Raw genomic sequence first — 19,210 nt, 5'->3', positions numbered from 1 at the left:
TTCATGGCATTTACTATGCATTCTATAGGCATTATTCCAAGTGCATCAATTTGTATCTTATATGAGATTGGTCTATTAGTATTCCCATTTTATAGATAAGGAAACTGAGACACTCAACTAATAAGTGTCATAGCCAAGATTTGAATCCAACTTTAAATAAGTAATTATTAAGGTTAATAAGTATTATTGAAGGACAAGGTAACGTGCTGTGGGAACTTTTTTTTTTTTTTTTTGAGACAGGGTCACACTCTGTCACCCAGGTTGGAACGCAGTGGTGTGATCACAGCTCACTGCAGCTTTGACCTCCTGGGCTCAAGCAATCTTCCTGCCACAGCTTCCCAAAGTGTTGGGATTACAGGCAGGAGACACCACACCTGGCCTGTGGGAACTTTGCTAATGTGATTTCACCTAATCCAGGTGGTTAGATGAGTAGGAATTAGGCTGGAACTGACCCAGGAAAGGGCTTTTTAAGTATATTCCTCCTGCCAACTGCACAGACAAAATCAACCCACTGAGACCACAGCATTGCAGTAAAGAAAGAGTTTAATTGACGCAAGACCAGCCCATGCACAGGAGAACTGGAGTTCAGTCTCCCTGAAGGCTCAGACTTTGGGGTTTTTATGGACAGTTTGGTGGGCAGGGGGCTAGGGAATGGGTGCTGCTGATTGGTTGGGGGGTGAATTCATAGAGGTGTGGAAACAGTCCTTGTTTACTGATCCACCTCTGGGTGGGGCCACAGGATCAGTTGAATCATGAGTCACAAGTCCACATGGGGTCAGTTTGAAAGATATCTCAAAGAACCAACCCTAGGTTCTACACTAGTGATGTTATCTACAATTGGGGAAATCACAAATCTTGTGACCTCTAGCCATATGACCCCTGAGCAGCAAGGAATTATAGAAATTATGCCGCTCTTAGCAAAGAGTTCAGGCCCCTCTCATAATTCCTATTCTTTCTTTTTTTTTTTTTTTGAGATGGAGTCTCACTGTGTCACCCAGGCTGGAGTGCAGTGGTGCAATCTTGGCTCACTGCAACCTCCACCTCCCGGGTTCAAGCAATTCTCCTGCCTCAGCCTCCCGAGTAGCTGGGACTACAGGCACATGCCACCACGCCCGGCTAATTTTTTTGTATTTTTAGTAGAGACAGGGTTTCACCATGTTAGCCAGGATGGTCTCAATCTCCTGACCTTGTGATCCACCCACCTCGGCCTCCCAAAGTGCTGGGATTACAGATATGAGCCACCACGCCCAGCCCCGATAATCCTATTTTTGTGGCCTTTCATTACGCTTACAAAAGGAGCTTTTGATCCCTAAGCAAGAAAGGGGTTAGTTTTAGGTGGGGACTATTATCATCTTTGCTTTCAAGTTAAACTATCCACTAAATTCCTCCCAGAGTTACTATGGCCTACATGCAGGAATGATCAAGGACAGTGAGGCGGTCAAGAAGCTAGATCAAGTCAACTATGTCACATTTCTCTTACTGTCATAATTTTGCAAAGGCAGCTTCAGCTACAAAGTGGAAGCCCAAGGACCAAAAGTAGTAGTAAACATTAGTGTTTGTTTGTTGTTTGTCTGATGGGCATATTTTAAGAATTGTTAAATTTGAATGCTTTTAGGCTGAACCACCATCTCTGTTTGTTTGTTTTGAGATGGGGTCTCACTCTATAACCCCAGCTGGAGTGCAGTGGCACGATCTCAGCTCACTGCAACTTCTGCCTCCCGGGCTCAAGCGATCCTCCTACCTCAGCCTCCTGAATAGCTGGGACCACAGGTGTGCACCACCATGGCTGGCTAATTTTTGTATTTTTTGTAGAGATGGGGTTTCACCATGTTCCCTAGGCCAGTCTCCTGAACTCAAGTGATCCACCCACCTCGGCCTTCCACAGTGCTGGGATTACAGGCGTGAGCCACCGCGCCTGGCCTAATTTGTTGTCTTATACTCAGTTCACGTCATTCACCTTCAGTTGGCTCCCTTGCAGCCTGACGCCTGGATGCATCTGAGTTTGTTATCCTGGTGGATATTTTCTGGGAGAGATGGGCTCCACCCTGTTTCAATCAGGGATCTCTTTGTTGCAAGTGACAGAATCTCAATTTGACATTACTTAGACAAAAGGAGAAATTTACTCAAGGGCTAGAGGTTTGTTTGTTTGTTAGTTAGTTTGTTTGTTTTTCATATACTTGCAGGCAGCGTGTGGTTGACACTTAGCCTCAGAGGTGGTTGGAACCAGAGGCCTGCTGCTGCCAGGGTTCTCTCTGTTTATCTGACTTTCCTCCTGCCGATGTGCTTCTTCAGCCTGATGTGTGTATGGCTGTCCAAAGCTCCTAAGCCTCTCTGCCAGAAAAGAGCTGACTCTTCCCTTGGGTCTACTTTGGAAAATCCGTAGAATATTCTTGTGTGGTTCAAGTGTCCACCCTTGGACCAGTTACTGTGGCCAGAGAGACAGGGCATTTTGATTGTCCAGCTTTGGGTCAGAGATCAACCAGCTTTGGGGATTGTCAGCTGGACATGTCACCCATCTGTTATATGGGATATTGCCAGTGTTGCGTTTTATGTCCACCCTTCAGAAGCTCCTTCACTTGATCACAGTAATTTTCCTGGCCCACAAAGCATTTTCTTTCAGAGCTCATAGTGCTGTGCTGAAGATTATAGCACCATGCTGCCAGAATATGTCATATCAGTTTATTTCATGAAATGAGATGACCTTTCTACAACATTTCTTCATTCTTGTTATTTAGGGGTCCCTTGCAAAGTAAACACATTAGAATGTCCCCAAACCTCAGTTTTGAAGGCATTAAGAGCTCCTTTTGTGTAATAATTGGGCAATTAGCAAATTATAAATTCATGTTTAAACACAAAATATGAAGGAAAGCGACCCAAGGTCACTGCCGTGGCTACTGCCATGATTTTTTTTCCCAACCCAAGTTTAAAATAAGCAGGCATGACTTGTTCTGACCTGATATTGGATCTAAAAACGGAATCACTATGTCATTGCTGGCTAAGAATCTTGCGTGTGTTGCTGGGAGGAGGTAAACAGTACTTTCCCTTTCCCTGAAGGTTTACTCAGTTAAGAGCAAGGGCTCTGCAGCAAGATGCGTCTGAGTTAAGTTCTGGCTTGGCAAATAATAATTTAGCCTCTCTGTGCCGCAGTTACCTCAGCTCTGCTGAGGTATATAATTATACCTCAATTATATTATAAGAGCAATAATTATAAGAGCAATAATTGTCCCTAATACACAGGTCTGTTGTGTACACCAACAAATGGGTAATATGCCTAGCTCAGTAACAGGCACATACTCAGGAGATTTTAGCTGTCATAATTTTCATCATCATCACGTACCAGCTCCATCCCTTGGCTCGGATGTTTAAGAGTAATCAATATAAGAAATGAGACAGTGCGTCAGACCAGATGCTTTTCAGAAATCCAATTTTCTCATCTATTCCTTCTACATTTTTGAGGACAAGAAAAAAGGAAGGAAACTGACACTTCAGGCTCCTGCTACCCACCACACACCTTCACGCATCTACCATTCAGTTGTATTCATTTCTATGATTATTTCTTTAACATCTGTCTCACTAGGTCTGTAAATGTGCTCAGGGCAAGGGCTCCTCTGTTTTTCTTTTTGTTTGTGCTGGCATGTAGTAGGTGCTCAGTAAGCATGTATTGAATTCAACTTTGCTCACAACCCCTTATTCAGGTAGCAGTTATTGCATTCTTAATGTTGCCAAAAATGAAGGTTTCCAAACACTATTACTGCTAGTAAGTAGCAGAACAAGTCGGAACCCAGATTATCTGGCTGTTATTCCAGTGCCATTTCTTTTTTCTAAAAAGTTCAAATGATAAGGAAGAATAAAACCAAATTAGTACTTCTTCCATGTGATATGCAAATTGGATTTTTAAACCTGTAGTTTGGGAAGTCAGGTCCTTTGTCCCACTGCTGGTTAATTGGGGTTGAAACCAAGGTCGAATTGCAGATCTACAATATCATTTTCAAACAGAGGCACTTACTTTTGCTCCTCCTAAGGCCATTTGATACACACTGGTAGGAGTAACACCAATAGTTTCTGTTTACGAGGCAGGTTAGAGTTTTTCCTCTAAAAATTCCCATGAGCCTTATTGACCTTTTCACGTCTTTTTTCTCTCTTTTCAAGTGTGATCCTTTAAAGTAAAGGCCACAGAGTCATCTTCACTGTGTGACCTTCCTATCATGGCTGGTTCTCAAATCCACGTGGGTGCATTTAAGATTTAAGTTCCCGAACTTTGATTCACTCAGCACTAACACTTTATAAAGCCCATATTCTATTCTGCCATATGTTGAAGAAAGAAATAAGACAAAGTCGATCATATTAAGATATGGGAGACACATACATAAAAAGATACAATATAATCTTGCAAATAAGTGATAAAGTTCATTGGTTCATCTTGTGGAAGGGGCACCACCCAGGGGCTAAGGGAAGAATTACAAGAGGAGGTAATTTTTGTAGTTCATTTTATATCATATCATCTGTTTAGAAGCAAAATTTATAAAGGGCAGGGGAGCAGTCCTAGGATCTTTCTCATAGAAGGGGAAAATTAAAGAGAATCTGAATGAGTGAGATAAGTCTGGCCCCCCAAAAATCAGTTAGAAAGTAGGCAGCTAAGTGTAGGCATGGTCATCCAGGAGACCTAGGCTCCAGTCTCAGGATAGTGCTTACTGGGGTTAAATCTTTCAGGTTGTAAACCAATGGGGAATTAAGGACATAGGATGAGATTGTAACTGAATCTAATAACAATGAACAGCTGGGTCTCTATCTATTGTATTGGTCACTATCTATTGTATTGTTATACATCTAATGGGAGCCTGGTGAAGAAAGGCTGTGTGAACATGCCTAGGAAAGAGACCGGAGGCAGGGGATGTCAGATTCAATTAAAAGCAAAAAACAAACAAACAAAAACCAGTTACAGAAAATACTGTGAGATACAAAGGTAAGTTAGTCTTACTTACTCTAAAAATTGCCTCCAGCATTTCCTACAGGAGAAAAGTGTCCTTTCTAGGTCACTTCCAAGACTTTTAGCACCGTGGTTCTGGGTGCATGTTCTGGGCCCTGCACTAGTCCCCTGTAGTGCATTTAGGAACATGGGGCTACCGTAGCCCAATTCCATTTACTATCATCATTAGCATCTTTAGTAAATATTATTAATTGCCAGGTGTGTTGCTAAGGGTGCTCATGTATTACTTCATTTAATCTTTTCAGCATCCTGAAATTATAGCTACTTTTATTTTTTTCCATTTTATGGATGGGGAAATTAAGGCTTGAAGAGGGCAAATAACCTGTTCAGGTTTGTAGATCACTTTTTTGTTTTTTTTTTTTTGAGACAGAATCTTGCTCTGTCACCCAGGCTGGAGTGCAGTGGTGCAATCTCAGCTCACTGCAACCTCCGCCTCCCCACGTAAAGCAATTCTTCTGCCTCAGACTCCCGAGTAACTGGGATTACAGGCACCCAGCTAATTTTTGTATTTTTAGTACAGACAGGGTTTTGCCATATTGGCCAGGCTGGTCTCGAACTCCTGACCTCAGGTGATCCACCGCCCCCACCTTGGCCTCCCAAAGTGCTGGGATTACAGGCGTGAACCACTGCGCCCGGCCAGGTTTGCAGAACTCTTAAGTTGAAGAGCTAGGATCACAGACTCCTAACATTCCATTCATTATACAAGTTATCCCTACCTTCCAGATCAGCTTACCTACCTGCTGTCTGTGTACTACACCTCACCACCTGGGTGTCTCTCAGACGTTACCAAGAGACAGAGTAAACCCATGCTTTCTCCTATCCAAACCAGTCTCTCCTGTTCCCTGCTTTGTCCAAACCCAGTTGCAGGAATTTATGCCTTAAAGTAAACCATCATATGATAATTTCCCCTGAAAATGTGCCTATTAAAAAAAAAATAGGATATGATGGGAGGCAGACATAAACATTCTGGTCAATTTATTGGTGTTATTATTTATTTCAGTTAATAAACTGCCCTTTCGCTATGCTTCAGCTTTCCACGTGTTTAGGCAGTTTGGATTCTCCCAAGTCTGGATTCTGCACTCCTCTGTGGGGTTTAGAACTAACTTACCTTTATCCCCCAGTATTTTCTGTAGCCGTGGTTTTTTTTTGTTTGTTTGTTTGTTTTTTAATTCTAATTGAATGTCTTAAGGGGAAAAAACTCTAGCTCAGGATTTGAGCCCTGAACAGATAGTTTTATAGGGATATTAGTGTAATGAAAAAGAAAAAACTCTGGCTGGAATGACCATCAAAGGATATCTGGCCGAGTGTGTTGTTGCTCCTGTAGTCCCAGCTACTCAGGAGGCTGAGACAGGAGGATCACTTGAGCCCAGAAGTTTGACGCTATAACAAGCTCTGCCAATTGGGTGTCCACACTAAGTTCGGTATTGATATGGTGACCTCCTGGGAGGAGGGACCACCAAGATGCCTAAAAAGGAGTGAACCAGCCCAGGTCAGAAACAGAGCAGGTGAAAACCCCTGTGCTGATTAGCAGTGAGATCATGCCTGTGAAGAGCACACTGCGCTCCAGCAGCAACATAAAAAGACCCTGTCTTTTATTTAAAAAAAAAAAAAAGAAGAAGAAGAAGAAAAAGAAAAGAAATCTGATAGGTCTAAGGCCTCACAGATCTGAAAGGGCTGAAAAAACATTTGGAAATGACAAGGCTGTGTTCATTTCTAAGAGTTAGTCCAGTGGGTGAATGAAACTTTTTTGCCCAGTGTTTTGGTCATTTTTATAGTAGACTGAAGCCCAGTTAAATGTACTAACTGCTGAAATTGGAAAGTGCGGTTGAGCCCTCCAATGCTGCTAATTGGTTGTGTCTTTTACATTTCAGGAAGACATGTCCCAGGTGATTGGTCAGGGCATGGTGGCAGATCAGCAGAAGGCACTGGAATACCCACCTGACAATGTACATAACTTGTACTTTAGGTTTTGCTCTTCTGGGGTTGCGTGCGTTATAGACTGGGTTCCAAAAGAAAAGGAGGTGATTGCAATGAGATCAGATCTTTTATTACTTGACAGGAGGTTGTGGAGTGTCATGCAACCTGAAATCAAGCCACAACTGTATCATTGATTCTGTGCAAGTTGATGCAAATATCTTGTGTTCACCTCTCTGTCCCAACCCCCTAAACAGATGCTTAAAAGGGCATCCCTGGCTGGGCATGGTGGCTCATGCTTGTAATCCCACCACTTTGGGAGGCCAAGGCAGGCAGATTGCTTGAGGTCAGGAGTTCCAGACCAGACTGGCCAACATAGCAAGTCTGCTAAAAATACAAAAATCTCTTCCAAAAATACAAAAATTAGCCAGATGTGGTGCATGCCTGTAGTCTCAGCTACTCAGGAGGCTGAGGCCTGAGAATCACTTGAACCTGGGAGGCAGAGGTTACAATGAGCCAAGATTGCACCACTGCGCTCCAGCCTGGGTGACAGAGTGAGACGCTGTCTTTAAATAAATAAATAAATAATAAAAGGGTATCCCTGAAAACACCCTTGCACTTAAATAAATTCTATCTAGCCAGGCACAGTGGTGCATACCTGTAGTCCCAGCTACTCAGGTAGCTGAGGCAGAAGGCTTGCTTGAGCCCAGGAATTCCAGACCAGCCTAAGCGATATACTGAGACTCCATCTCCAAAAAAGTTTCTGAGAGCACCATGTCTTACACAATATTAGAAATAAAAATTACAAATGGAAGAATTTCTATAAAATAACTTCAGTGTTCCTTACGTTTGAATTTCACTTCTCTTAAAGAACTATAAACTTTTATCACATTTTTATACTTTTGTTGCTGTTGAGCTTTTTCCTTGCTTTTTTTAACTCCAGATTTTCATATCTGTGTACTAATCTATGTTTTTATGTGTCTAAAATGTATACATTATTACTGTGTTAGCTATTTTTATATTTAAGAAACTATAGATTACTAGAGCTTACAGGAAATATATATTTCAAACATTGCCAAAGAAAATGCCTTTGAAAATTCTGTAAAATTATATGATGAAAACCCAAATTAAAAAAAATAGTGGGGGGAGGGTGGAGGGATAGCATTAGGAGATATACCTAATGCTAAATGACAAGTTAATGGGTGCAGCACACCAACATGGCACATGTATACATATGTAACAAACCTGCACGTTGTGCACATGTACCCTAAAACTTAAAGTATAATAATAATAAAATTTAAAAAAAAAACAGATACAGAATGAACCTTAAAAATAACCAAATTCAGTTCAACTGAAAACCTTTAAGCAATTTTTTTTTTAAGAGTCAGGGTCTTACTCTGTTACCCAGGCTGGAGTACAGTAGTGCAATCATAGCTCACTGTAACCTCAAACTCCTGGGCTCAAGCAGTCCTCGCACCTCAGCCTCCCAAAATGTTGGGATTATAGTTGTGAGCTACTGCATCTGGCCAATTATAATTTTTAAATTTAAAAGCAGGTTTTGCTTGAATGTATTTGCAAATACACTAAGGTATTAATACTTTATATACTCCCGGCTGGGCACAGTGGCTCATGCCTGTAATCCCAGCACTTTGGGAGGCTGAAACGGGTGGATCACCTGAGGTCAGGAGTTCGAGACCAGCCTGGCCAACATGGCAAAACCTCATCTCTACTAAAAATACCAAAATTAGCCAGGCGTGGTGGCGGCTGCCTGTAATCCCATCTACTCAGGAGGCTGAGGCAGGAGAATCACTTGAACCCAGGAGGCGGAGGTTGCAGTGAGCTGAGATCACAGCACTGCACTCCAGCCTGGGTGACAGACCGGGACTCTGTCTCAAAAACAAACACACAAACAAAACTTCATATACTCCCACCTACCTCAAGCACATATCAAACATCTCTAAAATATTACAACCATAGAATTTTAGAGCTAGGGCGAATCCTAAATATCATCTTACATTCTTCTTCTTGCAGAACAATGAGCACCTAAACATCTAAATTATTCTCCTTTGGGAAAGTGATTTTAAGTCCTTTCTGCAGCTTCCAAAGAGAAATGGCCCAGAGGTCAGTGGGCATCATCTGCAGTGAGGCTGGCAGCTCATTATACAGAACTTTTCCACCCTTTGAGCTGCTCCAAAATGGAATGAGCTTCTTCATGGAAGTGGAATTTTCCATCCCTGAAGGTTTTCAATCAGAAGCTGGCTGATCATTTATTGATATGTTCTAAAAGGACATAAAAGGACATAAAATTAATAGCTGTTATTAATTGAGCCTAAATTATTTCTGGCACAATGATGGGTTTATTTATTTACCTTTAATTTTTACAACAACCTTGCAAGATATAGATGTATCACCAATTTATAGATGGGGTGGTTAAGTGACTTGTCTGTGGTCACACAGCTAATTAGTGATAGCAAACTTAGCAACATATACCTTCTTTTGAGTAGTGATTTTTATTTTCCTATCATGAGGCCCTGATGAAGTGTAAATCCTTTCTCTAGAAAAACACTGACAAGGGCCAGGCGCAGTGGCTCACGCCTGTAATCCCAGCACTTTGGGAGGCCGAGATGGGTGGATCACGAGGTCAGGAGATCTAGACCATTCTGACTAACACGGTGAAACCCCGTCTCTACTAAAAATACAAAAAATTAGCCGGGCGTGGTGGTGGGTGCCTGTAGTCCCAGCTACTCGGGAGGCTGAGGCAGTAGAATGGTGTGAACCTGGGAGGCAGAGCTTGCAGTGACCAGAGATCGCACCACTGCACTCCAGCCTGGGCAACAGAGCGAGACTCCGTCTCAAAAAAAAAAAAAGAAAAAGAAAAACACTGACAAGTACAATTTTGATATAACTACAAGGGTGTTTTACAACTAAACCAGTGGTTCTTAACCCTGTTTTATAATAGGAACACCTAGAGAGCTTTAAAAAAAATCACAAATGCTAGGACCCCCATCCCAGACCAAATAAACTGGCATCTAGGGATGTGGATCCCAGGCAAGTTTTGTTTTGTTTTGTTTTGTTTTTGAGACATCGTTTAAAGTTAAACCATGGATTCTTAAGCCAGGGCTTCTTAAAAGAAGATTAAGTCTTAAGCAATAAGTCTCAATTAAAAAAAAAAAAAAAAAAAAAAAAACCTGCCTGGGATCCACACCCCTAGATGCTAATTTATTTTGTCTGTGATGGGGATCCTAGCATCTGTAATTTTTAAAAGCTCCGTAGGTGTTCCTATTATGAAACAGGGTTGAAAACCACAGGTTTAGTTAGGTTGGATGACCTATAAAGTCCATCTCAGTTCTTATAATACAGTAACATACAACAGCAAATCCATTCTTTCTGATCTTTCTTACACAGTAGTTTGGTTTTGTGCCAATGAATGAGTCATGGGAACACTCCTTCATCCATCACCACACATACCGACAACTGGAGGCCTGCCTCTATGTATATATGTTTGGACATTTCACTTGGATTCTATGGACTGCTTCCTTATTGTTAAATTGAATTCAATTCCACCAGTATCTATCAGGGACCTATTACGCACCAGATGCTACATGAAACTGGGATATAAAGAAAAGCAACAATCATCTCACGCTATAGAAAAGTCGTAATCTAGTAATCTAGATTGCTCTCTTTAGTGCTTTCTTGTTTTAAAAGTCGCGTGATTTTTCATAAAAGAACTCTGCGGCTTGCGCCCAGCTTTGTTGGGAATCCATGTTCTTTCTTGAGGCAATATAAAATGTAAGTTGGATGTAAGTACTGTGTGAGTTAAGACACAGGCTCAATTGCTGCAGGAAGTTCTCTTTAGCATAAGAGTCTGTGTGTGGCTGTGTGTGGTCAGTTGGGGAATGATATGGTGTCTCCAAAGTGTCAGAGACCCAAGCACCTCTTATCTGATTACTATACCATTCTTATTTGATTACTCTACCATCCTCAAATGGTGGCATCCATTCTTTAGTTTAAGAGGGCTGCTTCAGTTATTACCAACACATCTGCATTCCAAGCAGTGAGAAGGGAAAGACAGGATCTTTCTCCTTAGGAGAATGACCTAAAAATTGTACATTCACTTCTGTTTACATCCCATTGACCAGGACTTAGCCTGTTGGCACACCTACCTTCAATGATGCTAGTAAATGTGGTCCTTAGAATAATTGGATATCTAAGTCCTCTCAATGTTGTTTTCTTATAGTAAACCCTTATTTGTCCTTTTCTACTTTCTTCCTTTAAAAATCACTGATAAATATGTAATTGAATAAGTCTCTTTTTAGTCAATATTAAATGATGCTGATAGTGGCTGGGCACAGTGGCTCATGCCTGTAATCCCAGCACTCTGAGATGCTGAGGTGGGTGGATTGCTTGAGTCCAGGAGTTCGAGACCAGCCTGGGCAACATAGCAAAACCCCATCTTTACTAAAAATACAAAAAATTAGCCAGGCGTGGTGGTGTGCGCCTGTAATCCCAGGTATTCAGGAGGCTGAGGTGGGAGAATCACCTGAGCCCAGGAGATCAAGGCTTCAGTGAGCCGAGATCACACAACTATTACAGCCTGGGTGACAGAGTGAGACCCTGTCCAAAAAAAAAAAAAAAAAGAAGATGGTGATAGAAAAACTGCAGGAAAAAACAAAAAAAAATCCATAGAATCATTGCCTATCAGCTGTTTGATAAACACTTTAAGCTTGTAGCATTCTTCGACTATTGACTTCCGGTTCTACCTCTTTCTCTAATTAGCAGTGTGATTTCAAATATGTCACTTGACATTTATGCTTGGTTTTCTGCAAAAAGAAAAAAAGTAATATTTAACTGTCAGGGTTGTTCATGTGATTGAATGAATTTATGGATGTAAAAGTGTTTTGAAAACTAGAAAGCACAGTGCATGGATGTAAAAGTGTTTTGAAAACTAGAAAGCACAGTGCATATGCACAATGGATGGTATTGTTTTGTTGTTACTGCACACTGCACAATGCCCTATATTGAGGCACAGCTTTCCACTGACAGAATCTTGAGGTGTTACAGTTCCGGAGCAGTTACCTTGGTCCTATTTCTAGACTCCAGGGGCAGCCTGGTGCTTCACTACCAGACTCTTCCAGCTGGGGATGGGTTCCCTGGCCAACTGCAGATCCAGAAGGCAGGTCAGGTTACTACCTATATTTCTTAACTGCCTGTTAAATAAGCAAGGAGTCCTTTTAGTTTTTCTTAGTGTATGTATGTATGTATGTATGTATTTTTGGAGACGGAGTTTCATTCTTGTTGCCCAGGCTGGAGTGCAATGGCACGGTCTCAGCTCACTGCAACCTCTGCCTCCTGGGTTCAAGCAATTCTCCTGCCTCAGCCTCCCAAGTAGCTGGGATTACAGGCATGCATCACCACGCCTGGCTAATTTTTGTATTTTTTTCAGTAGAGATGGGGTTTCACCATCTTAGCCAGGCTGGTCTCGAACTCCTGATGTCAGGTGATCTGCCCATCTCAGCCTCCCAAAGTGCTGGGTTTACAGGCGTGAGCCACCATGCCTGGCCCCTTAGTTTTTTAATATTAATATTCATTGGAGGTACTGTCAGCAAAAATCCAGAATTACAAGTTAATTTTTCCCAAACTCACACAGTGGAGGTCCCTGTACCTTCACTGAATTGCAAGTTCACTTTCTACCCTGAGTTACTCATGTCTTCAGTTTTGCTTTTCTTTGTTCTTTCTTTCTTGTTCATTCATTCATCAAGCACTTTATTGAGTCCCTACTGTGTTCCAGGCACTGGGTATCGTAGGTACCTGGAACATAGTAGGGACTCAGTAAAGGAGCTATGCTTCCTTTATGTGAATTAAATGTCACTGATGTAGCTGGCATTTAGTAGGCTTTCAGTAGGTGTTGGTTTTCTTTGTCTGCCCCTCATTTTGCTTAATTAACCTACCAAATGCATCTTTGACTCTAGTGTGTCCAGAAGAAATGGACAGTGTTGATGCTCTAAACATCCCCAGCGTAGATTGTTTTTCAATGTGCACAACACAGATAAGTCACTTCAAAGTCCATAGATAAAGGGGCTTCTTGCTGATTTCATCAGAATGAGTAGAAATTGCAAAATAATTTTTGTTTTGCCTCCCACCCCCAGCTTCATGTACAGATCACACTGACAGAGTATCTTCAGGTTTTATCTTTCCTCCCTTCCTTGATCTGCCCTTCATCAAAGCATTTTAGTTGTAAAGTTAAATAGGGAAGAATGAGGAACGAGGCATAAATCATCCTAACTTCTTGCCACCCTCCAACCTTATATTCTCAAAAGACATCATTGGACTGCACCATTGTTTTGGTAACAATACACCAGTTTTAAAGTATTTTCTTGTTACCTTTCTCCTTTTTGATATTCATCTAATTTTCCTTTCTTTTGTAGGCTGTCAGCCAGATGAAACAGCAAAAATATCCAACAAAAGTCTCCTTCAGTTCACAAGAGATACCATTAGCACCAGCTTCATCATACCATTCAACAGATGCAGACTTCACAGGCTATGGTATGATTCTTTCCCTCAGCAGATCTGGCTCATTAAGCCTTAGAGAAGGCAAGGGATCATAATGTCCTAAAACGAGAACTGGACCAGGAGGCAGAAGTCTGACTTTGGATGCTTCCTCCGCTTCCTTAGCTTTGGGGCTTGGATAGGTCACTTCATTTCCTACACCATTTTTCCTCCTCTCTGCCATCGCCATTGCCTGTTGCTTTTTGAATATAAGAGCACTAGAACAGAACAGGACCTCAGTAGGTCAGGAGTTCAAGACCAGCCTGGCCAACATGGTGAAACCCTGTCTCTACTAAAAGTACGAAAAATTAGCCGGGCATGGTGGCGCGTGCCTGTAATCCCAGCTACTCGGGAGGCTGAGGCAGGAGAATCGCTTGAACCCAGGAGGCAGAAGTTGCAGTAAGCTGAGATCGCACCACTGCACTCCAGCCTGGATGACAGAGTGAGACTCTGTCTCAAAAAAAAAAAAAAAGGAAAAGAAAAGGACCTCAGTAAATGTTATTTGAATCTGAGGCTTCTGTATTATTCTTCTCTAATCTCTACAAAAGATTATATTTAGGTCTTGAGTAATATCTCTTTAAAAATCCTATCAAACCCAATTTTTAGCCCTGCAAATGTTGCTTTAAGCTGTTTGAAGAATGTTGATTTTCAATGCTTAAAGAAATTGGCATGCACGTTCTGTCTTTAAATTCCTGGCTTGAATTATGCTGACTGGGGGTTGAAAATAGAACTTTATAATGAATACTAGGTATTTCTACTTGCTTTTTTTTCTTTTTTTTTTTTTTTTGAGACAGAGTCTCACTCTGTCACCCAGGCTGGAGGGCAGGGGGCTGATCTCAGCTCACTGCAACCTCTGCCTCCTGGGTTCAAGTGATTCTCCTGCCTCGGCCTCCTGAGTAGCTGGGATTACAGGTGCTCACCACCATGCCCGGCTAATTTTTATATTTTTAGTAGAGATGGGGTTTCACCATGTTGGCCAGGCTGGTCTCAAACTCTTGACCTCAAGTGATCTGCCTGCCTCGGCCTCCAAAAGTGCTGGGATTACAGACGTGAGCCACTGTGCCCAGCCCTACTTTGCTTTTGTGCAGTATACATCAGTAAAAAATAAAACTCTTTAAAAGACAGTACTCACCAATGGCAAAGCATAACCCTGCATTAATTGAGCAGTTCTGAAATCTTTGTGGTATTTGTCTTTTATATATTTTTTCATAAATATTAACTTCATAAAGTTCATCAAGCAGGTACTATTTTAAAGCATTGTAGATGTACTAAAACATTTGATGCATGTGGTCAGAAAACTATGGCGCATGGGTCAAATCTGGCCTACCAGCTAGTTGTGTATGGTCTACAAGCTAAAAAAGGTTTTCACTTTTTAAAGGTTGAAAAAACACCTAAGAAAATTTTATTAAAATATTCTATGAAATTCTTATTTCAGTGTCCACAAATACAGGTTTATAGACACTCAGTTGTTTCTGTATTGTCAGTGGCTTTTTTCACACTATAATGATAGAGTTAAGTAGTCGCAACAGAGACAGTCTGGCCTGTAATGCCCTATTAAAATATGTATACTTGGCACTTTACCAACAATGCATGCTGACTATGGAGGTAGACGAGTTGAGTTTTGGTAATATATATCACATATTTATACTTAGATGACAGAAATTCAGCATCCTTCCTGGTTTTCATTCTCGTGGTTAAATAAATAAATAAATAAATAAATAAATAAATAAATAAATGAAGTTCATCATCCTACAGTTGAATCTATAGAAATTTTATTCATTTACTCATCTACTTACCAAGTATTTATTGAGGACTTGGTATGAGCTGGGTTTGGGGCTGGATTCCATGAGAGAAGTAAATAAAAAGATTGACTCAGGACTGGCTAGGGTGAGGCAAACGTGGAGGAGGGAAAAGAAATGCCATCTCCAGGATGTCTCACCAGGTTTTTTTCTCTCTTCTCACTCAGGAGACTACGCTAGTCATTTACAAAAGCAGTATAAACTTTTTATTTACTTATCTATTTATTTATTTGAGACGGAGTTTTGCTCTTGTTGCCCAGGCTGGAGTGCAATGGTGTGATCTCGGCTCACTGCAACCTCTGCCTCCTGGGTTCAAGTGATTCTCCTGCCTTAGCCTTCCTAGTAGTTGGGATTACAGGCATGTGCCACCATGCCTGGCTAATTTTGTATTTTTAGTAGAGACAGGGTTTCACCATGTTGGTCAGGCTGGTATCAAACTCCTGAACTCAGGTGATCTACCCACCTCAGCCTCCCAAAGTGCTGAGGTTACAGGTGTGAGCCACCGCACCCGACCTAAAAGCAATATAAACTTTTTAAAGCACCCATGAAAGTGTGCCACTATCGTACGTCATTTTTATTGTAAATTAATGGGAAATGTGGTATAAAATACATATGCTGCAAAAAGATTTAAAGACAAATTTGGTTTACAATTTAATATTCTGCCTTGCCTGTATCTTACCTAGAGCCTTTCTTTTTGTCTTATTGGCAAGATTTTTCTATAAAGAAGTCGATAGTAAATATTTTAGGCTGTGGTCCACACAGCCTCTGTTGTAGTTTCTCACCCCTGCCATTGTAGTGTGCTAGCCACCATAGGCTGGCCATAGGCTACTTCTAAATATGGCACTTTTTATGGTTGTATCACTGAATTTCTTGCGCTTAACCAGGAGGCCTTTAGATTAATAAATTCCATATGGACAGGAACAAGATATATGAATACCCACAATGTGCCAGACTCTAACAGCCTCTTTAATAGTGGTTTCTATTAGTTCATTTAGTTTCTCTAACAGCCTCTTTAATAGTGGTTACGTGCATTTTTCTGATGAGAAGTTAGCTCCACTTTCAGCCTCCTGTTAAATTCCTGCTTAGGAACTCAACTGTGGCTCTGTGCCACTCCAAAACCTGTGCCTTTTCATCTCAAAGACCATGATTATCACTTAGTTAGAGCAGAACCCCCACAGGCTTACCTAGAGCCTGTTTCTTTTCGTTTTATACCAGAGATTGACAAGCTTTTTCTATAAAGAAGTAGATTGTAAATATTTTAGGCTTATGGGCCACACAACCGCTATTGCAGTTACTCACCCCTGCCATTGTAGTATGCTAGCAGCCATAGGCTAGGCATAAATGAATTAGTGGGTTTGTGTTCCAATACGACTTTATTTATAGACACTGAGATTTAGACTCATATCATTTTCACATGCTTTGAGACATTATTTTTCTTTTGATTTTTTTTCAAGCTTTTGAAAGTGAAAAGCCATTCTTGATCCGCGAGCTATAGTCCGCTGACCCCTGCTTTTACATAGGTTTAATGGGCACTGGGATCTCATCTCAGCTCTGTGCATTAGCTGCAGCTGACCAGCAGGTGGAGCCCTCTCTCATCAGCCCTTTCCTGAATTATATCATCATGTAAGAAACAATACTCATGGTGATCAAACTCAGTTATCAGAAAATATGACATTCTCTGGAGACTATGATTTGTATGAGCATCTCTTGAAGCTATTCAACATTTTATATGAGCATCTCTTGAAACTATTCAACATTTTGAATGTTTTGAGGTTTTGTTGTTGTTGCCATTTTGAGACGGAGTTTCACTCTTCTTGGCCAGGCTAGAGTGCAATGGCGCGATCTCAGCTCACTGCAACCTCTGCCTCTGGCTCAAGCGATTCTCCTGCCTTAGTCTCCTGAGTAGCTGGGATTACAGGCATGAACCACGCCCAGCTATTTTTTATATTTTTAGTAGAGACGAGGTTTCACTATGTTGACCAGGCTGGTCTCGAACTCCTGACCTCAGGTGATCCTCCCACCTCAGGTGATCAGCCTCACAAAGTGCTGGGATTACAGGCGTGAACCACCGTGCCCGGCTGAATGTTTTGAGTTTTTAATAGGTTATCTGGAAAATGCATGTGTATAGATTTTATGCTGGATAAACAGGTGTTATTAAACATTTTTTCTTAGCCTATAAACATTTTTTCCCTCACTCTTTGGAAAAACCCAACCTAAAACAATTGTTTTTAAAAATAAACCTTTGTAAAAAAGCAATAACTTTTAAATAAACTTTTCCTCTATGAACCCCGCGAGTAATTTTTGAGTCTTGTGTTTATAATATATTTTGCTTTACTATATATGTAATATATTTGGGGATAAATTTTAGGTAATTGTTATTTTCAGGTATTTCATACTTTATTGATTAAATTCTTTATACATCTTAATAATTTAATTCATCTGATATGCTCTAATTGAAAGTATTTAGGCATTGTTTCTTAATTAGTATCCTATAGCTCAGAATCTCCTGCTATACCAGCCTTTATTCTCATTGTAACATAGGTCTTCATATACCTAATCATTTAATCATTGTAATTTTTCCATACAGATTTTCATGATGTATTTTAAGATTTTAAAACTTTTAGCCAGGTGCAGTGGCTCACACCTATAGTCCTAGCACTTTGGGAGGCCAAGGCAGGCGGATCACCTGAGGCCAGGAGTCCGAGACCAGCCTGGCCAGCATGGCAAAACCTCGTCTCTACTAAAAATAAAAAAATTAGCCAGGCATGGTGGTGGGTGCCTGTAATCCCAGCTACTTGGGAAGCTGAGGCAGGAGAATTGCTTGAACCCAGGAGGTGGAGGTTGCAGTGAGCTGAGATCGTACCATTGCATTCCAGCCTGGGCGACAGAGTAAGACTCTGTCTCAAAAATATAAATAAATAAAATAAGATTTAAAACTTTCAAGTAAAATTGATGGGTTGAGGGGTGGGAGTTATCGTTTTAATCTCAGCAGTGTCATCCCTGGCTGAAGAGGCAGGAATGACCCAGCTTTTTGCTTCATGGTGTTTGGCAGGAAAAGAGTGCAGTGATAAACACATGCAAGCCCCACACTCCCCACGTGATGGAACGTGCAGGCTGAGCTGCAACTCTTACGTGCCAGTCATGCTGTGTTCAATTCTTTTCCAGGTGGTTTCCAGGCTCCTCTGTCAGTGGACCCCGCAACGTGTCCCATTGTCCCTGGACAGGAAATGATTATAGAAATATCCAAGGGACGTTCAGGGCTTGGTCTCAGCATTGTGGGAGGAAAAGACACACCCTTGGTAAGTTTCTAGAAATAAAATGTATCCACTGTCATAGAACTAGTTGTTGAGGTTAATTTTGGCCCTGCGCCACAACTCTGCAAGACTTGCCTTTTTCATAGTATGAGGAGAAAATGTGATTATAAATAGATGTGCATCCATAGTCTAGCTAGTTTTCAAGTTTTTCTCAGTGTTTAATTTTCATCAGTGCTGGGCGCGGTGGCTCACACTTATAATCCCAGCACTTTGGGAGGCCAAGGCAAGCAGATCGCTTAAGCCCAGGAGTTCAAGACCAGCCTGGGCAACGTGGCGAAACCCCATCTCTACAAAAAGTACAAAAATTGTCTGGGTGGGCTGAGCACAGTGGCTCACGCCTGTAATCCCAGCACTTTGGGAGGCTGAGGCAGGCAGATTACTTGAGGTGAGGAGATCAAGACCAGCCTGGCCAACATGGTGAAACCCTATCTCTACTAAAAATACAAAAATTAGCTGGGCATGGTGGTGCACACCTATAGTCCCAGCCACTCAGGAGTCTGAGGCAGGAGAATCACTTGAACCCAGGAGGTAGAGGCTGCAATGAGCTGAGATCGTGCTACTGCACTCTAGCCCCACTCCTTAGGAGGCTGAGGTGGGAGATTCACTTGAGCCCAGGAGGTCGAGGCTGTAGTGAACCGTGATCATGCCAC

At 41.5% G+C, this 19,210-nt stretch overlaps 1 protein-coding gene across 7 annotated transcripts in view; it reads left to right on the top strand.

Annotated features, from left to right (window-relative positions):
* The window catches only part of PATJ (PATJ crumbs cell polarity complex component), a 422,746-nt gene that overhangs the window by 325,702 nt on the left and 77,834 nt on the right, over positions 1–19,210 (top strand). For all 7 annotated transcript variants that reach the window (XM_057298703.2, XM_034966355.3, XM_034966351.3 and 4 more), the window contains exons 32-33: positions 13,327–13,444; positions 18,412–18,545. In XM_057298703.2, coding sequence (XP_057154686.2) covers positions 13,327–13,444; positions 18,412–18,545 — 252 coding nt within the window. The remainder of the gene's footprint in view (positions 1–13,326; positions 13,445–18,411; positions 18,546–19,210) is intronic.

This window comes from Pan paniscus, chromosome 1 (assembly GCF_029289425.2).
Source record: "Pan paniscus chromosome 1, NHGRI_mPanPan1-v2.0_pri, whole genome shotgun sequence".
Lineage (NCBI taxonomy): Eukaryota > Metazoa > Chordata > Mammalia > Primates > Hominidae > Pan > Pan paniscus.
The sequence above is the reverse complement of the archived record's forward strand: the minus strand, read 5'-3'. Positions and strand labels throughout refer to the sequence as shown.